Below are 19,754 nucleotides of genomic sequence, written 5' to 3'. Positions count from 1 at the left end.
TTTTATAAAAGGCCAGCAGAAAAGCTTTATTTTTGCTCTAAAATGTTATCTTACAGCTTGTGTTTTTTAGGGCATTGTCTTGTAAGCAAATCAGTTCCATAGGAATGCTGTCTCTGCAAACATTGTGTTTTCTTCCCCTGGATGTTTTGCCTACCTTTTTGGAGTTGGAAAAGGAAAATAAATCCAAGTGACTTGAATGTATTGATTTTGAACTATGAAAATTAGACACTGGGGCAGTTAACCATTTAATTTGACTCCTCCAGAGATGCTCTGGTACCTCAGGTAAGTCTTGTGTACCTGAGATACCAGAGCTACTTACGCTGCCTTCGTGCTTTTTCTGGGATCCAGGTTACATTTCCCAGGGCGTGCCACAGCCTTCACCTGGTTGCCTCATGAGTTTCAGCTCAGGAGCCTGGCCCCTCAGCAATGGTGGGAATTTGCCAAGCATCTGTGCTGTGGATAATAAAGGTGAGGACAAACAACAGAGTATTTAATGATGTAAATTTGACTTTGTTCATTTATTTAGCCAGGCTGAACTGGTGACTCAGTCATACCACAGGCTTTTCTAAGAGAGTGTACATTTTTACCGGGTAAGTTGCTGACCTCAGTCTAATCCAAAGGTAATTAGGTAATTTGTGTTTGTTTGTTTGTTTTTTAAATGGTAAGTAGAGGCAAAGTTTAGGGGGAGGTTGCTTTGTTTGTTTATTCTTCACTTTGCCATCATTTTCTCATGTATAGCTTGGTTAATGCATGAAACTCATGAGGATGAGCTCATGAAAGTGTAGATCAGAGAGGCTTCTGCCAGAACAGGAAACATGCAGCACCTGCTGCTGTTGGCCAGTTAGTTCTGGTAGTTCTTCAGGTAAAAAAAAACATCAGAAAACCTTACCCCACCCCTTCTTAATTTAAGAAACTGTAAATTAAGAAAGCTGACTAGCATTTCTCCATCAAATTATGCAAATTATTTATGCAGACAAATGCTTGTCTTTTTCCAGCTGAATCAAGTACTAACACTGTTGTATTGGAATAGTCTGCTTTTGTTATGAAGCCACATCATGTGTGCCCCCACATACACAGCAGCTTTGCATTGGTGTCTGTAACTGTACTGCCACTGTGTATAACTGCAGTACGTGCAACACCACTGCAGTTGATGGGTAGGGAACAGGACCCCACCTGCAAGTTTCCAGCTGTTTCACACAGTTTTCCACGAAATGTGAAAACGTTCTTTTTACCTCCCATCACAAGCCTCTGACTCCCTGCTGTAGTGATGTTTCTCTTCTGCTGCTGTGAGGACTTGTTTCTGCAGTCAGTAGGAGCCTCTCACCCTGTAGGCAGGGAGCCAGATGAGGCATCTCCTCTCTTCACAGGGCCTGGCTGCAGCTGCCCCTCAGTTTCAGCACCCCAAGCCCTTTTTCAGCTGCTTCTGCCTCTCCCAAGAGGATGTGGTTCTGGCAGCTCTTCCTTCTTTCCCCTCCAGCAAGGGCATACCTGGGAGATGCACAGAGCTGCCCTGGTCCAGTTGGGAACTGGGTGAAACCCTTCACGACCAGCCTGCTCTCAGAGCTGGCCAGAGCAAGCTGCCTAATAACATCCACCACAGTATTTTCTGTAAGACAGATGAATTGGCTCAAAGAACCAAAAAAGATGCAAACCCAACTTTTATTACTTGTTTAAATGTTACAGTACAGGACCATCAAGCAAAAGGGATTGGGACACTGTTTTGTTTCAGCAGATCATATTAAAAATCCCTCATTTTTTCTATTAAAAGAGCCCCACGTTCACACAGATGTATAAAGTAAAGATAAAACTAAGAGATTGGGGTAAAAAATAGCAATAGTTTGCTCCTTGATTCGGCATCTGAATACAGCAGTTCTCACCAAACTCAAACAAAAGCACTTAAGTAAACAAATCAAACAGCCTGCTTCCCACCACCCCCTCTTTTTTTTTTTTTTTTTTTTAACATTCACTTTCTGGAGTGTTCTACATGTTTTTCTCTTACGAGGCTGAAGATGATGTGCTCTGTAACACATAGATGAGTCACCTGCAAAATTATTTCTTACATAGATGTGATTAGATAGGCAGTAATTAGATAGGCAGAGTAATACAAAAAATTTATGCGTTACCAGCTAGCTATTTTGGATATGAAAATTTCATTAAATACAGTCTTGAAAAAAAAATCTTTGTTTATCCCCTAGTGATACAAACCAGCAGCCAAGATAATTTCTCTCAAATTTCTGCTTTTTGCCTCACAAAAAAAGGGACTGAAACTTACTTGAGCATTATTTGAAGTCCACATCATAGTATTAAAGACTAAGTTGCAGAAGCACACATCAAAAATTCAAGATTGCAGAGGCAAGTGTCAATAAAATAAATTTAATAATAGTATTATCCAGTTCAGGATCCTTAAATTAACTGTGCAATATCTTTTTTTCCTTCTAATTCATGCTGAGAAACCTTTTAAATGCACAGTATACATCTGTTGTACAGGCACAAAAGAAAGCATGGCAAGTTATAGCTTCAACTACCTAGCCAAATCTTTTTAAAAAGTTATATTTATTATTCACTGATACTTGTAGCTAACTAGCATCCACGTTATTTCACATACCACTAGACATCTTTTCAATCACTCTGATTGATTTGATCACCAGACCACAATTTTTAGTTATACAGATTCTTTGCAGGGACAGCTCTGATGTCAGTAGCATCTGTTTGGAAGCAGAAGGTTCAGCATGCAAGATGCATCAAGTTTACTAAAGGTTAAACGTTGCTTTAAAAAATTACATTAAAAAAAATAAATTGGAGCTATAGTTAACAGAATCCAAGAACAGTTTAGATTCAGTGAGACATTTCTATTTGCCTGTCAGTTTGGTGACTTAAGGCTGTTGCGTGCAATCCTTACCAACCATTTGGGGTTTTGTCAGAGCAAGATATGCAGGTGAGTCTCCTGACTGTAGGCATACTGCATGTGAAGCTGTGCTACCTGCTGGAACCCACCTTGGTGGTAAAAACATGAGCTCCCTTCATTCCTAATCAGACTCTGGGAAACAAGAAACTAAAACTGGATCTAAATTTCACCCAGCATTTTTTCACTGCACAGAACCTGCAGAATAATTGTTTTCTTACTCTTATGGCACTGTCTGTTATTCAAAAGTAAATACAAAAATTAGTATTTTTTTTCAGTATTCAACACACATATAAGCAAAGATTTCCAGCTACTTGTAGAACTGTGTGTAAAGCCTCCTGCTTTCCATAGTTTCCTTCATTGCCTAAGGCTGTGACGAGCTGGAAAAGTATTTGCATTGAAGAGAGGCTATTCCAAAATACACTGGAAACAAATTTCATATTGGTGTCTACTCCTGTTTTGGTTAACAAGGCAACTTGAACAACTTCAGTCAGTCATAAATGGTTAATTGTCATCCTTCAAATGAACAAGAATCTTTAAGCTTCTGGTGTTGCAAAGATTATACATACAAGGCAAAGACTCCTGGCCCTCACATAGTAAAAGCTCTGTAAGGATTGAAGTTTGGCATAAGCAAGGTCAAGAATCCAGCTCATTCTATATATCTCATACATCATACCAAATAAAATACTGGGTATGCACAGTGTTAGGAAATAGGATATTACTGGTATTTGATTACAGTGCTAAGAAAAGTGTAAACAAGTGTTTGCCACCCTAAGAAGCTTTACTTTCCTGCCTTGAGATGGAGTATAATATTTCTACAGGACAGACGTGGCAAGTACAATGCATTGCTATGTCTCTGCAATACAGCTGTTTCTGTGCAACATACAGTACAGTTATGATACAGTTAAGCTTAAGTGTCTAACTTGCCAGAGATTCAGATAAATGTTAATTATTTTTAATGTAAATGTAGCTTCCCAGCACTGTGCATCACCCACCTCTCTGTCTTCTTCCCCATTAAATGTATTTTCTTCCCTTCCTCACAAGATCACTGAGGTATCAGTTTTCTTTAGAAGGAGAACCTCATGTCCTTGGTGTAGCCCAGTTTGTCCAGGTTGGGAATGCAGGCATACTGGATCATTGGTGGAGGTCCACACATGAGGATCAGAACGTCGTTTTGAGGCGGGGGCAAGTGGTCTCTGATCATATCTTGGCTCACAAATCCTTGGCTGTATTCCCAATCTTTTAAAAAAATAAAAAAGGCGGGGGGGGAGGGAGATGAAAAGATAGATACAAATCACTTTATAGTAGAAGTGTGTTTTTTTTTTTGTTGTTTTTTTTTTTTTAATTGGGCCTGCTCTGTTCTGGCCTGTAGCATCTGTGCACTCTGTTCGCATTAGTGTCCTACTGAACACAGTTCTGCTACATGGAAAATTTGCCACTCCTGCTTTTAAGATGGAAAACTGATGCATGGAGAAAACATGCATTTAATAAAACTTCCTAAAAGCCCCCAGGAAATACCAAGCAGAGCTGTGAAAAAATAACATCCATTCTCCTTACCCCACCAGTTTACATCTTCATTAGGATAACTCTAGCTGATGTTGTTCCCAGTAGGAACACTCATTGTGCTTATCAGTTAATACTAGGATTCACATTTACCCGTCATATCCCCAGCTCTGGGTGCAAAACACTGCTGACCCAAACCTTTAGGCACAATAAAATTGAGACATTTTTCTGCCACAGCCCATCCAAAAATATCCAGGTCCAAAAATATTCAGGTCTGTTTACACGCGTGGTAGTGGAATTCTGTAGAATGCTGTTGAGAAGGTCTAAGAAGGTTCTTTTGTCACAACTGCTAAAATCAGTTCACAAATCACAAATACTGAAGAGAAGGAACAACACTCTAAGCTGCCTTAGAAATTCAGGGAGAACACTAATTGAAGAAGATTGCATGACAGCAACAGACTCTGGGGACAGTGAAACCCTCCCAACCACTCTATGGGAGGTGTATTCTTGGTCATAAGGTAAGAGAGCACATGGCTTTTCCCCCTCTGCTCCAAACTACCACTGAACAGGGGCATTAATCTACCCTGATGTAACATGGAAACCTTAGGCAATAACTCTTCAGGTTTTTCTTCCTCCAACTTGCACAGCTGAGGGAGGCACATCTAGCTAGCTCATCCTCTCACCTACAGCACCCAACTAGATCACATTACCTTTAAAACTGGACTGCACCAAGATGGAACCATGTTGTCTTTGAGAAACACTGTTAATACAAAGGCAAATCCACTGCCTAGAAAGATCAGCTAGTGTGAACCGCCATGTAACAGCTAGGTAGAAGTCTGTATTCAGCCACGTCTGAGTGAGATGCAGTGCCTCTGCCACTCCTCTCACAGCTGCCTTACTAAATGCTCTGAACGTGAGACAATATGGTGCCATCTTATATTTATGGCTAAGGGGAAGGAGAAAGGAAGGTCACCTTGGATCAGAGTAAATGGCTAATACTCAAGTCTAGTTGTGGGAGGAACTACCATTCACTTGAGGTGATATTCATAGCTTTGGAAACACTGATAATATCTCAAGCTTCTGTGCATCACTATGTGAGGAATGATGCTGCTGAATGCATTCTGAGTTGCATAAACCCACGAGTCATTAAACAATGAAGGAGCCCAGAAATACACATACAACATAGCATTTCTCATTACTTAAGCTTTGGTGGAGGTAGCATGTTAGATCTTACTTTCAGGTGCTCTGTCCAGTGTATACCAACACTTAAAACGAGTGGGATTCTGAACTTGGATCTCTTCTAGCTCTGAATGTAGCAGGATATCCTTCTCAGTCTGCAGGACAAGGAAAACAACGGAAACAATGAAAACAATGATTATGTTCTGCATTTGAATGCAGTCTTCAGGTGACCCCTACAGTTTTGTGAAATGGAGCAGATTATTCAATTATGTTTTAGGAGCTGAACAGAGCCCATAAATACAAATTATTTCCATGACTATCCCATAGCAGAATGAACAAGAAGTTCAGAACTTCCCCACATCTTTACCACACAATGCCCTCCCTCTAAACAACAAAACAAAGCAACACCTATATCAAAACATAGGACCTTCACTCATTAAGGAATTAGTGGTAACATAGTAAGAGTGAAGCCCTCTTTCAGCGCCACCATTACATAAGCAATTTTCATCAAAAAAATAACCATGACTGCACAAGTATCTCCCTACCCTCCACACTTTGCCATTCCATAAGGAAAAAGGCAAGTTTTTCACCTTTGCCACTTCAAATCATTGGCATTACCATACGGAGATTGTTTAGGTTTTAAACTAGATGTGGAACAAACACCCAAAAAGGTATCCCGTTCTGAATGTAACAAAGGAGGTTAGGCAAGTTCTGCTCCTCCCTGATGCAACACTGTTAAAAGGCCAAAAGAAAGCCTTATTCCAATAAAAGCAGCTGCAGTTCAGGAAGGAAGGAAAGGGTAGAGACTAAAACTGGCATCATCCTCCACAGCCCTAATAATTTGGCACTGAGGACACCACTATGTCTGTAACTGTGGGGGTGATGAGGAATGTACCAGCAACTATTGCCAAGAAGGTGCCTATTTCTGGACCTGCAGCTGCCTGTGTTCCAGAAAGGCTGTAAGTGGGACTGACCAGCTCAAGGAAGGCTGGTTTGCAGCACCACATGAGCCCACAAACTCTGTGGTCTGTAATCCAAGACAGCCCTTTCAGGAGGGTCAAAATAAAACAACAACAAAACACGTATAAAAAAATACTATCCAATATTAAATGAGAAAAAAAAACTAGTCTGCAGACTTTCATGTCTGTCCATCCACCAGTAGACTGCTATATAGTTGTGCAGTTACTGGGTACATGGACTGATGTTTACACATGCTGTTGCTAATACATAGGCAAGTGTTCCCTGAAACCTCCTTACAAGCAGCAGTTAATTTTTTTAGGTTGCTAAAGGAGCTCTAGTCTTATATTAGTCATTCAGAATTACTCAGCAAATGTTGGCCCTCCTGCCCTGATAGCTGCTACAGTTTGTACCAACTCCAAGCATGCAGCAGAGATCAACTTCTGCAGCTGCCCCACCAGCACCAGAGGGCAATACTAGTGCTCTTAAGGTCTTTAATAAAGCATCAGAACAAGGCGTTTGTAGGCACTTGGATCATTGTTTCTGGGTAGAAAATGATTCAGACATGGTCCAAAGGAAATTGGAATATTGAATATCACAGGAGAGAGGAGTGATGAAGGGGAGCCTAAAGAAGCTAAAAAAATACAGGCATGAAGAGGAGTCGTATAATCCAGAAACACGGATATTCATCGTGAGGGACAAATTTTAAAAGCAGTAAGATAAACACCAGAAGAACATCGGGCAAAGAAGGGGTGTATAGTTCAGCAGTGTACTGCCACTTGGTTTGCACTGATGAGCTAAGAAATAGCTCTGTATCACAAATGCTCTATGGATGAGAATCTTCCCTTTTTCCAGCACTACAGTATGATACAGCTCAAAGAGCAAAATAAACACCAATGGAGGAGCTGATGGAGGGAATAGAAATAAGACAGCTGTGAAGAATCACAGCTTTGTAGTCAAGGAAGCTGCTGGAGACCAATTTTAATTTTTTCTTAACTAAGGTATTCTCAATGAACGTACAAACCCTACTCTGAAGCTGGGGAGCTGCAATTGCTGAAGGAGGCAGATGTCCACCTCTTCTATGTTTCCACTAAGAAAGACAGCTCTAAAAGTCTGCCCAAAACATTAAGAACTTGCACAGATGAATCCAGAGTTTTAAAATATTTATAAACTGGATTAGAAGCAAAGCAGTGAGACAGGACAGAGAGTGTTAGCTGGGAAGACAGTATCACTTCAGCAAGTGATAATGCTAACAAATGAATTCATTAGTGTTTTTATATAGGAAGTTTTCAACACTTCATTTCTCCCCCCCAGGGTTTGTATTTTTGTACCATGCTTTCTCAGCAAGAATTTCATTTGCTGAGTGGAGTTGTGTTTGTTAAGTAAAACTTTATAAGCAGAAATAAGCACAGAATTACCTGATTAGCAAACAGCAGCTGACAAACCATGTGGTCATCTTTGTCTTTCATGATTGCTCGAATGATCTGCAGCATAGGTGTTATCCCTGAAAGAGAAATGCTGGTTAATGATGTGAGAAAGTAAAGAAGCAACAGGAAGCACAAGCAAACACATGAGATAAAATATGAATAAACACATCTAGCAGCTGTCAGAAACCAAGGATGAATCTTTATATGCACATACCAGTTCCACCAGCAATCATTCCCACGTATTTGACTTTTTTAGTAACTGGTTCAGCTTTCTTTTCAGGACGAATAGCAAACACACCTGAAAGAGAGAGAGCAATGGAAAACACTGAAGAAAGCAGGAAAAATGGCCTACGATCCCTTCACAGTATTTTTAATTAATTGACTTTGTTTCAGCCCTGTCACCCTTCCCTGTCTGTAAAACAGCAGCAGAAGACAAAGGTGAACCAAAGATTTCACAAAGAAAAACAAATCCTGAAGGATTATTAGAGATTTCAAGGCACATGGCAGTAAGATCAGACACCAACATGGGGTACCACTCCTGATTCTGTGACTACAGCATCAAGCCATTACTAGTTGTATGTCTGTTTGCTTGAGTCCCATAGCCCCAACAATGTTCAGAAGCTTTGATTCCTTTATGTAGAAGTGTTTCCAGAATCTACCTGCTAAGAACTTTTTTTTTCCCCATGGTGATTATTTTAAAGGAAAACCTGAAATATGCAGGGTATTTTTTTTTTTGTATATTTATCTGCTCTTTTGAGCTGATTTGATGGTTTCAGCCAAATCTGACAAAGCTCTTGAAATTCCCCAAAACATTGTATTTCTTCCATTCACGTCTCTACATACACAGTAATGTGAACACAAAGATCTGGAAAACCACATATTTAAGTTCTGCTACACATAGAATTGCCAGAAGATTTTTATGACAACTTTATGGCTGCACTGTACCAAAGCAAGATCTTTTATACTGGCATAAAAGTAGTTCCTGCTGATAAAGTTCAATTTCACTTGGGAAATTAGCAGTGGACAGCACAAATACCAAGTGTTTTTATCAGTGTAGAAACTATACCCAAATAAGCAGTGAGAGAATTCCCTTCTTTAAGAACAGTACAAAACACAGGCACTTCTACAATCATATAACAATTCTCCTCAGGATGGCTGTTGACTTAATTATAACTCTAGCACTTTCTTTTGTGCAGAGAAAGACCTGAACTCAGCTGGAAAAAAAATGCGATCAGTATTACTGCTAATTTATATGTTTTTTTTTCTGTATTGTTTACTCTGGATAAATTATATTTATGAGTCAGCCTTGCCTTTTCCCTTGTAGACAAGCAGGCCACTTGGTCCTCTGAAGTCAATAGTATCCCCTATTTGCAGGCTGTCTAAGTATTGAGACATCTTCCCTCCATCTGGAAACTTTGGATGGACACCTTTAAAGTAAATCTGTTAAAAAATAACAATGAAGCAATTAATCTGACAGCTCAAAGATGAGTATTTGCCCTTCTCTCTGCCATTCAAATATTTATGGACTCATACTCCTCTTTCAAAGGAAACAATTACTACATAAAGAAATAACATCAAGACAGATTTGATTGAAAATGAGAAACATTAAATTTCCTGGTAAAGATTAAAATGACGCTCTTGCGCCGATTTTGATCAGACTGGACACAGACTGGCAATTTCTCCATTATAGTTCTGTACATATAAAGTATCCCTAATAAACAACATGATCTAAACCCAAGTTAAAAATATAATAACTACGGCAACTGAAAATGGAAAAACTTCTGTGAAAGTTGCAAAGGGATATTCCCAAAACAACTTCTCAGGATGCCAACTGTTTGCATCTCAAAGCCAGAGTAACAAAAAGAGTGGAGAGCAACTAAATGAAAATTCAACCATTTGCCATTTAAATTACTGTCATATTTAAATATATTTGTTTAGTATAAGTACCAAGAGAAAACAAAAGTACATTATCACAAGGTTAAAAATATTTAAAAAGATTAAAAATTCACATAGCACTGCAAGAGCACAGGTGGGCTCAGCAGTTGCCCAGCCTGGAAAAGCAGCATGACATTCTCACCTTGACAACAAGATCCACGAAGCCCTTGTCATCATCACTGGAGACTGGAGTATACGGTCTAACAACCAGAGTCCCATCAATCCGAGCAGACAGGTAGATATGCTGTCCTGTGTGCAGGTATGAAAAAAAAAATAGTTTGCTTTCAAAGGACTTATCTTTCTATGGATCTATCAGGTTGACATGAATTGTGAAAGCAGTCTCAAAGCTCAGTTTACCTTGTTTTGGAGGTACCACTCTTTCCTTTCTCATTTTCCTGACATTGTAATATCTTGCCACAGTTATTCTTAACCAGACACAGATTCTACCTGGAAGGGCAGCTAACCCTGCTGCTAACTTTGTGTGTCTCTCTTGTCTGTTTCAATATCTTCACTCATTTATATTTCATCAAAGCCCTAACTGCATGTGAAATCTTGCAAACAGTGTGATCTCTCTCCATTACAGATGCATAAAAAGAACATGGGAGGGGGAAACTGCCAAGAGCTATTCAAACCACTTCATTAAAGTGTTTGTTATAAACTGCTATATAGTTTAGTCACAACATAGTTAGAAAATTATTTGACCACAGGTAACTCCAGTCTACCAGGTCTTCCAGCTACCATCGCTAAAGCTGCCTAGACGTAAAGCACATTTTTAACCCTGCTATTCCTCCAGTTTAACAATAAAATAGCAATCATGTTTCAATCTCTCACACATCAGCTGAACTCTCTGCAATAGTTACTTTTCTCAATGTCTATATTTTAATGAAAAACAGTAACAACAACAACAACAACAACAAAAACTAGAATTTAACTCCTTGAAAAGGTTTTCCAGCAAAATTCCAATACTCTTAAGAGGCACATGTGAAAAATATCTACGGAGGATTTGTTTTCCATTATTTCACCACCACTGTCTCTTAAGATGAACATAACTCTCCGAAGATGGTACAGCTCCTCTGCCTGTAATGGCACAAAGCTGGTACTTTATTGGAAGCTGGTCTGTCAAGCTGGAGGGCCAGTGAGGCAAACCAGCAGATGGGTAAAGATGTGCAACCTGGTCACTTGGGAACTGAGCAACCACAACTGACTTGAAGCAGCTTGTAAATATGAGGGTGAGTCAATGTACATTTGGTAGCACATGTGTTTCCTGTTGGGGAATTATTGAGGCAGCAACAGCACCAGCTTCCTGTTCATCTTCCCAGGCAAACGACAGCCTTGTCATCCCTGCCTACAGGAGCAGACCCATCACTAACCCTGCAGACTGTGAATCCGACAGATGGATTGCTCTGAGGACAAACCTTGTAAGAATTAGCTCAGATACAAAAAAAAGGTGCTCCTCCAAGGGAGAACATACTTTATGCTCTTATCTATTAGAGCCTCACTCATGGGACAGCAGCTGCTGGGAGGCCTCCATATGAAGCCCTGCACAATCCAACTCTGAGTGAATTGTGTTCTTTCCTGTAACACCCAAGTTGGCTGGTAAAAGCAAAATGCTGGTGCTGCACTGAACATGCAGAGTGCATTCCATTATTTGTCCAATGGCTACCACGCCTCCTGCTCCCAGCTGTTTTTACCTCCCTCACCAACTTTCAGCTGCTTTGCTCTCCAACTCTCATCCAATAAACCACTCCCCCAGTTATGAATAAAAATTATCCCAAGCAGAGCACCTTTGTGAGCACAACTACAATGCTCCTGGGACTGTGCAATGTGAGGCACATCCCTTCTTGGGCTATACTGAAAACATCTGCTGATTTGCCCTGATCTTACTGAAATATTGGAAGAAAATGTGGCATCCAGCAGGCCAAATTCACCCCAGACAGCTTCCTTTCTGTTAGGACAAGAACAATTACAGAGGTGAGACAGCTCAGTCCCCTGTGTTAATTATTGAAAAGTGAGGGAAACTAGGATCAAGAGAATAATATATCAACCAAAGAGAAACAAATCAGGTCAGATTGTAATGCTGAAAAGGTGCCTAAGGACCATCAGCCAGCACCTCTAACACACAGACCATTGCAAAAGGTGATTAAAAGCCAAAGTCCCTATCAAATACACGTCACAGTCAAATGCTCTTTACATAAGCAGTAAGAAACAACAGCACTAAACTATTACTGAGGGCAATATGCCACATGGCAAGGCCTCAGGAAACATCTGCCTCATGGTGATGAAGAACTTCCATGAGACTGGCTGCAAAGTCAAAGGTTACCGGCTCACTGGGGAATGCACGCCTTAGCAGGGAGGTAGAGGCAACATTGCCTCGAGGGGTGGAAAGGAACCACAGAGACAAAGCACCACGGGAATACATTGAAACATTGGAAAGTTAAGATTAGAGAAATACAAGCAAAGGCCAATGTTTGTTTCAACTATCCTCCTAGAAACAAGCTGGATGTATGCTCTCTGTAAGAACACAAGCCTTCAGATGCTGCAGATGACTCACAGCACAAGGACTGTTCTGCAGAGCCCTACATAACAGCTCAAGCCGCATGGACAGTACTTGAAGTTCAACAGTTCAAAATGTAAAAAAAGAAACAAACAAACAAAAAAAACCCTCCCACAAAATCTCTAAATTAGCAAGGATTTGATCCACAGCAAGGAAAGACAGAACCTACCTATTGGTAGACCCAAAACATGATCTACTGAAGGAAGAGCAAATCGAAATCTTCTTGTGTCATGACTAACTTCCTGAAAGAGGAAAATAAAAATAATCATCAGCTATGTTGTTGGGATTTTATGACTGTAATTTCACCTGTATAATCAACACACAAGTCTGGCCTGTTCATGATTAAGTATCTGGGGGACAGCAGCACCCTAACTGAAAATTTTGCATAATGTAAGAACTCATCTGAACAGGGCAGTCTTGCAGAGGTAAACTTTTCACTCACATTCCCTGAAAACTTAACTTTTCCTCAAAATATTTTAGAAACAACATAAAAATTTTTAAAAATTAAGTTAAAGAGATGTACACAAATATTGTTTTGGTATCTATTTATATGTTAATTGCAAAACTTAGTGAGGTACTCATGTAGATTAAGACGAAGTAACTTTCTAAACGGTACAAACATTTACATTGCCTTCTGTGAGGAGGCTGACAGCTAAAAAACTAATCAGTATTCCAGTTCTCATTTAAAGGTTAAACAGACAGGAGTTCAATGCAATATATATATATATATGTCAACATCTCAAAGTCTAATAAATTTACCATTTCCATGGAGAAGATGACTTCAGAAGCCACTAGTGGATGTCAAAAAGATTAGTGTTTCTCATAGTACACAAGTTTTACCTCTTAAAAATCAGTTCACATTAATGGAATTAAAATAGTGAAAAAGAAAGAAACAGCATACTGCCAAACAGCCCATTTAATGACTTCCTTTTTTAAAGCCCTACGAGACATTATATCCCCTCTACAGAAACTTACATAAACATCCTATTAAGTAGATATTACAGTTTTTGTTTGTTTGTTTTTAAGAAACAGAGATTTCCATCTCATCAGAGTTCACCTAGTCTTCAGTTATGAGTTCTGCTCACACTGACAAAATTTTCCTCAGAATAAATCACTTTATGGTAAATTCTGAAGAAAGTGAATTAAATGAGAAGCAGTCTAAAAAGTGTTTGTCTGTACCTGTGACTATTCTGGAACTTCACTAGAATGACAACTGACATGTAGATGTAACAGTGCTTCTCTGGCATTGTCCACTGCTGTTTCTGCATGAAAATGAAGCACCAGTTTCACTCCTTCAAAGCTGTATTTTGCCAGTAATCCTTTATTTTAAGATACTGTCCTTAATAGCATGCAGAATGAAAAATGTTGTGAACTCCTGAATTCTCAGTTAACCATCTCATCAATTAAATTCAAGATAGCTCAGCCAAAGGGAACTCAACACAAGCCTTTTGTGCATCATAAGAAACAACTGTGAGAAACACTAAAAGGCTCAAGAAACTCACAGCACCTCTGTCACCATGTCAAAAGGCAGACAGGGTGGAGGACGAAACAATTCTCCTTGCAACAGCCCAACAAAATGGTATGTTCAGCCATATTCTCAACCATATCATCAAAACACTTCTGGCGAAAAATGACAAGACTCAGCTACTCCCCAAAAAAGTGAGTTCATATTTTTGTTTTAAAAACAAATAATTTTGGTGCTCTGATGGTGAAGCTACCAAGAGCTTTACTGTTTATATATATATATATATATATATATAAAAGGAATAGTGAATATCAACTTGGTAATGGGAATAATGGAAACTCTTAAAATATGAGGGTCTTTGGTTGGTTCACAAGCAACAAGATGCAATACTCCAAGGAAATACCTGCCTACTGACATTTACCATGCATGTCTTGAGTTAGCTCCACATACACACTGAGAGCCACAATTACCTTCTCAAGTAACATTAAAATGTTTTTGTGTAATGATAGTTATGTTTCAATTAAAGTTCTCACCTATTTAAATTTTAATAGCTTGTAATATACAAACTGTAGCTTGTCAGAAAGACTAATTTCCTCCTCCCCAGCTAGTCAGGTATGGCAATGCTGAGAAGTTTAGCAGTACAATGTTCAGAATGTTTGCACCTGATTTTTGGCAGGATGTTAGAAACTGCTACTGAAAACAGAATTACAGCTCTCAAAAAACAGTACTTATAGTACCAGGTTACTTTTTTTCAAAACTAACTTCTGTTTCCAGAATACATTTCCCATTCAGGCAAAAATTTCTATATGCACATCACTAAAATATTCTCACTGACCAAGCTACCCCATGTAGCAGCATTTGAGCAGGTTATAGCAGAGCTGTTCCTACATACCAAGATTAAAACAGACTACACAACATACAACAATGGACTGAGAAAAATCATTTAGCAAAAAATGTAATGTGAACAGCGAATTATTTTCTGTTACGATCTGTCAAGCAGGTCATACCTGCCACCATGTGCTACAGATCCCATGAGGAAATGGAGAGTATGTAATAACTGCATTGCTGCAGTATGCATGGGAAACAAATCCAGTATGGCAGCCCAACCCAAGCCATGGGGAAGCTTTCACCTCCCAAGAAACCAAGGCTCAGAAACACAGTAATTGTTTTCTTTGATTGAACAAAAGAAAGCCAAGCTATCAGCACACTCTGCATACCTTGAAGAAAGCTCTGTTCCAGTGCCAAGCCCTCTTCAACAGAACTCTTCTCATAATATTTTGACTAGCCCATTGACTTAAAAAGTCAACACTACAAATATCTTCAGGTATGACTTCATGCATACCTGAAAGGCAAGATTTCTGTCTTGTACTTTTTTCTAGTGGCCAGCTTATCCAAGGGAAATATGTATTTTTCATCTTTTGAGGCTGTTTCCTTTTCCCCAAGCAGAGTTACCAAATTCTGGTAGCAAGATCCAGCACTGAAAAGGTGACTACTTTCCTCTGAAAACCCACTTGAGCACCCCAGGAGGTAGAAGACACCTTCCACTTTAAACATAGAGAAGGAGAAGCTGAGAGACCTCAGCTGCTGTCAGAACTACACCATTTGAAGGTATTTCTTCCCATAACACATAAGTGTACATAAATCCAATAACAGCAATCAGTATCAATATATTTCTGATAGCTACTGTACCGAATGCTACTGACAGACAATGAGAACTGCCTGCTCTGCCTGACTGCATGACATCTGTCTCACAGCCCATCTAGAAGTGGGGATTTTAGGAATTCCTGCTGATGTACTCTATGACATGAGGCTCATATGACAGAAACTATGAGTATGGTCATTTCTAAAGCAGTATTCACCACTCAGCTGGCTTGCAGAAATGCATGCTGCAGAACTCACTCATATTAGGCAAGGAGCAGGTATAAATAAGTTATTTACTTAAAATACAGATATTTAATTGATTTTACTAGAAACAAGCTCAGCAGCCTTCAAAACATCTACTGTTCCCAAGCAATCCCTGCTGCAACATTGCCCAAGATTTAGGAAACATTTAGGAAACATTTCACAGTATCCAAGGAGAGGATGCTGAGCGCTATACACGTACTTACCTCTTTATCTATCAGCCTCAATGCATACTTCACTTCAGGATCCTTCAGAGTGATTGCAGGATAGGGATTCCCAAAAAGCCTCCGGATGGTGCTGTAGATTAGCCATATAGGGTATGTCACAACCCAACGCAGCTGCAGCAAAACAGAGAGATCATTACATATATGTCCACAACAATGGAAGGTTATTTTGGTGAGGAAGAAAATATTAGTATGATGTGACAATGTAACCACCCAAAATAATACTGTTTCTTTGTGCTAACATGAGTGGAAAGAGGAAGTATCAAAAAAAAAAAAAAAAAAAAAAGTCACCAGAGCTGCTCCCACATTGTGACACTCGGCATGCCAGCAGAGGGTTGTCAGATGCAACCACACATCCCCAAGTCCAACCACTAACAAGACCAACAGATGAGCATAGGCAGACAGACAAACAGCACCCAGCAGCTAGCTGCCCATCTCTCAAAGTCATAGACATGCTCGCAGGTGGCTCCTACCCATGACATCCCCAAATGCTCCTCTGCTGCATCCCGTGCCACCAGTCTTGCAAGTTGATGCTGACAGGGATCATCCCCAGCCCCTGGGGCAGAGGGATCCCCCATGACAGCGGCTCCTTCTTCAGGCCAGGGTATAGAGGCTCCCCGCATGCCAGTGTGCACACAGATAAAAGCCTTCACAAGCCCTCAGCTCTCCTGGACGGGGCTGGGAGTGACCGCATCCAGGTAATGCTCAGGGTTAAAATCCTCTCTGACCCTCATTTGCTGTTCCAGGTTTTAACTCAGGGCAGTGAAACAGCATGACTGCAGCAGCATTTTTCCACGATACCTATATATATATGAAAAAGGGGGCGACAGAGATAGAACTGAAAATAAAAATTTTGCAAAATACTTTGTCTGCGTGTGGTGCTCTTGCTGATTCTTGGAAGAGCTGGAAGTCCTGTACAACCAGCTTCTACTGTCATTTTTTTTTTTAGATGGACCTGGCCAGCATTTTGGAATCACATCTCTCTGAGCCTGACACAGCTGTTGGGAGGATATAAGATGTCCAATGTAATTACTGAAACTATGGCAAGTGCAAAATCAAAAGGAAAGACGGCATAAAATCCCTCTTCTTAAAATTCTGCTGTACAGATGTAAAAGATATCAGCAGCTGGTTTAACTTGAAAGCACACACCTACTGCATTTTTCACTTTTATTTGAAAATACTGATACAGCCAGCCAGAAGATATTTATAAATTAGCTGAAGTTTACAAGAAACTTATTCCTTAATTTCCGCAGACCCATCACATTACTTCAGCTCTAGGAAGAATTTTTGCTATTGAGCCATGAAAAAAAATAAAAAAAAAGGATGGAGAGGTTGCTTGGGACAATGACAGAGCAGCAAATGAACCCCTAATGAGAACTGCAACCGGTGACCGAGTCCAGTGGAGACAGCAAGCTGAATCGGCAACAGATTATGTCTCAGGTGAGATATGAACATGTTAAAATAAGCTAATTTGATTTAAACACATGGCTATCTGAAATGAGCAAAGAAGCAGCCGTGGCCTATCACATCCTACGCTTTTTGAAGCCATTGACCAGATCAGAGCCTGTTCCAGCAGAACACAGTTTAATTTTGAGGAACGGCTTTAGCACCACGTTAGCCTCGGGGAAGGCAATTCGTGACTCGCGGTCAGGTCGTGAAAAAACCTCCTGGGAGGAGCCCGGGGAGGAACAGCCCAGGTACGCTGCGAGCTGGGCCATAACGGAGCTGATGGGCAGAAACGGAGAACTAACGGCTGGGAGAGGATCCGGAGGCTCTGCGGACCCTACATCGGCGGGGCCAGGGCCGGGCACCACCGCCTGGCCACCCGCCACATCCCCAGCGCCGCGAGCAGCCGCAGCCGCAGTCCCTTCCCTCGCCCCCAAAGCCTTCGCCCCAAAATACTGGACCCGGCCACCCCTCTCCTCGCTCACCGTGCTGAGCCTGGCGCCCATCGCTGCCCTCCACCCCAACAGACAGCCACGCCACCCCGCCAATCAGCGCCGCGCCTCCCGGCCGCCCCGCCCCACCGCGCCGAGCCCCGCCAATCAGCGCCGAGCATTGCCCCTCTCCCGCCAGGGGGCGCCCGCACCGCACCGCGGAGGCTGGGAGGGGCCGGACGCGGCGGCGGGGAGGGAGCCGCCGGGGAATGGGGGCGGGCTGGAGGCTGAGGGCCTCGGGGCTCCACCCCAGCAGGGCAGTTGGGTGCCGCTACTGGGGCTCGCAGGGGCAGCGGGGCGGGTGGGGATCGCGAAAATGAAAGCCGCCAAATGTTGTATACGCGGTTTTGTTTTCAGTGCCTCTCCTCAGCAAAGAATGTGTGCAAGTCTGGTTTTGTTTAGTTTTGTCCTTCTGTGAGCTTGTTCTTATTGCATTATGATGTATATGTATGGCTCTTTTGCCCATTATCAGCAAGATTATAGAATTATTGTCCTACCACTACACTCTGTGACAAAGAGTCCCTCCCCAGCTTTCCTGTTGGCCCCCTTTAGGTACTGGAAGGAAGATAAGTAACAACGGGGAAGGGGGGGGGGGGGGAGGGAGGGAGCAAAGAGTCTACTGAATAAACCTCCAGTACTTTTGTTTCTTCACCAGCAGCCAAAGTCCCAACACCTTTTCAACATAAGGAGAGCATAATTTCTGTGTATCAACATCACCATCCACTATACCAAGTAAACCACCCAAGCCTGAATGTCGACCACTCATACCTTTGTGGTTGGTGGTTTTACCTTGCTGGGCAGCTGAGCTCCACCAAAGCAGCTCTCTCACTCAAAGGGAAACGGGGAGAAAATGCAATGAAAATGGCTCAAGGGTTGAGATAAGGACACGGAGATCACACAACAATTACTGTCACGGGCAAAACAGACTCAGAATAGGGAGGTTAATATAATTTATTATAATTTATTGCCTATCACTAGCAGACTAGAGCAGTGAGAAACTAAAAGCAAGCTACAAACCCCTTCCCCCCATCCACCCTCTTCTACCTCCTCCCCCCCGAGCAGAGTAGGTGAAAGGGGAATGTGGGCTGCAGTCAGTCCCTGATGCTTTGTCTGCTGCTCCTTCAGGGTCACTCTGCCCCTGCTTCACGTGGGGTCCCTCCCACAGGATGCTGTCCTTCCCAAACTGGTCCTGCATGTTGCCCACAAGGCAACAGCTCTTCAACAACTGCTCCTACATTGGTCTGCACTATGGGGCACATCTGTCAGGAGCCAACTGCTCCAACATAGGTCCTCCGTGGGTGGCAGCTCCCCCCAGACTCCCTGCTCCTGCATGGACTCCTCTCCACGGGCTGCCGCTCTGGCCCGGGGCCTGCTCCTGCAGGGGCTCTCCATGACCTGCAGCCTCCAGCAGGGGGCAGCACGGCTGGTTCTCACTCCTCGCTCTGCCAGCTGCTGTTGCACAGCAGATATTTTTTTCCCTTTCTTAAATTTGCTCTCCCAGAGGTGCAAACAGTATGACTTACTGGCTCAGCTCTGGGCAGCAACAGGTCCCTTTGGAGCTGTGTGGAACTGCTCCTTATCTGACATGGGGCAGCTTCTGGACTCTGCTCACAGAGGCCACCCTTGCAGTCCCCTGCTACCAAAACCTTTCCACACAAACCCAGTACAACCTCTACAGGGTCAGCAACTCACTCAGGGTAAGGCAGCAGAGATGGATGGATTTTTCAACTTGCTTCTCGTTATTTCCTTGTTTTCTCATTATTTCCAAG

At 41.7% G+C, this 19,754-nt stretch overlaps 1 protein-coding gene across 1 annotated transcript; it reads right to left on the bottom strand.

Moving 5' to 3' along the window:
• Window positions 1-1,640: 1,640 nt before the first annotated feature.
• On the bottom strand, window positions 1,641-18,073 carry LOC118164155 (NADH-cytochrome b5 reductase 3). The gene is made up of 9 exons (XM_035321481.1): window positions 17,980-18,073; window positions 16,031-16,162; window positions 12,627-12,699; window positions 10,046-10,152; window positions 9,279-9,408; window positions 8,183-8,266; window positions 7,960-8,045; window positions 5,640-5,739; window positions 1,641-4,141 (listed from the first exon to the last, which is right to left on the bottom strand). The coding sequence occupies exons 1-9, from the start codon at window positions 17,998-18,000 to the stop codon at window positions 3,969-3,971; spliced, it is 906 nt and encodes a 301-aa protein (XP_035177372.1). The 5' UTR covers window positions 18,001-18,073; the 3' UTR covers window positions 1,641-3,968.
• Window positions 18,074-19,754: the final 1,681 nt, after the last annotated feature.

The sequence above is a fragment of the Oxyura jamaicensis genome, chromosome 1, assembly GCF_011077185.1.
Source record: "Oxyura jamaicensis isolate SHBP4307 breed ruddy duck chromosome 1, BPBGC_Ojam_1.0, whole genome shotgun sequence".
Lineage (NCBI taxonomy): Eukaryota > Metazoa > Chordata > Aves > Anseriformes > Anatidae > Oxyura > Oxyura jamaicensis.
Note: the sequence above shows the minus strand (reverse complement) of the source record. Positions and strands in the feature narration are given on the sequence as shown.

Coding starts and splice junctions, on each gene's coding strand:
- LOC118164155 (XM_035321481.1), bottom strand. CDS start 18,000: ATGGGCGCCAGGCTCAGCACG. Junction 16,163..17,979: donor TGGGCGCCAGGCTCAGCACG/GTGAGCGAGGAG, acceptor GTTTTGCTGCAG/CTGCGTTGGGTTGTGACATA. Junction 10,153..12,626: donor TGTTTTGGGTCTACCAATAG/GTAGGTTCTGTC, acceptor ACCTGCACACAG/GACAGCATATCTACCTGTCT.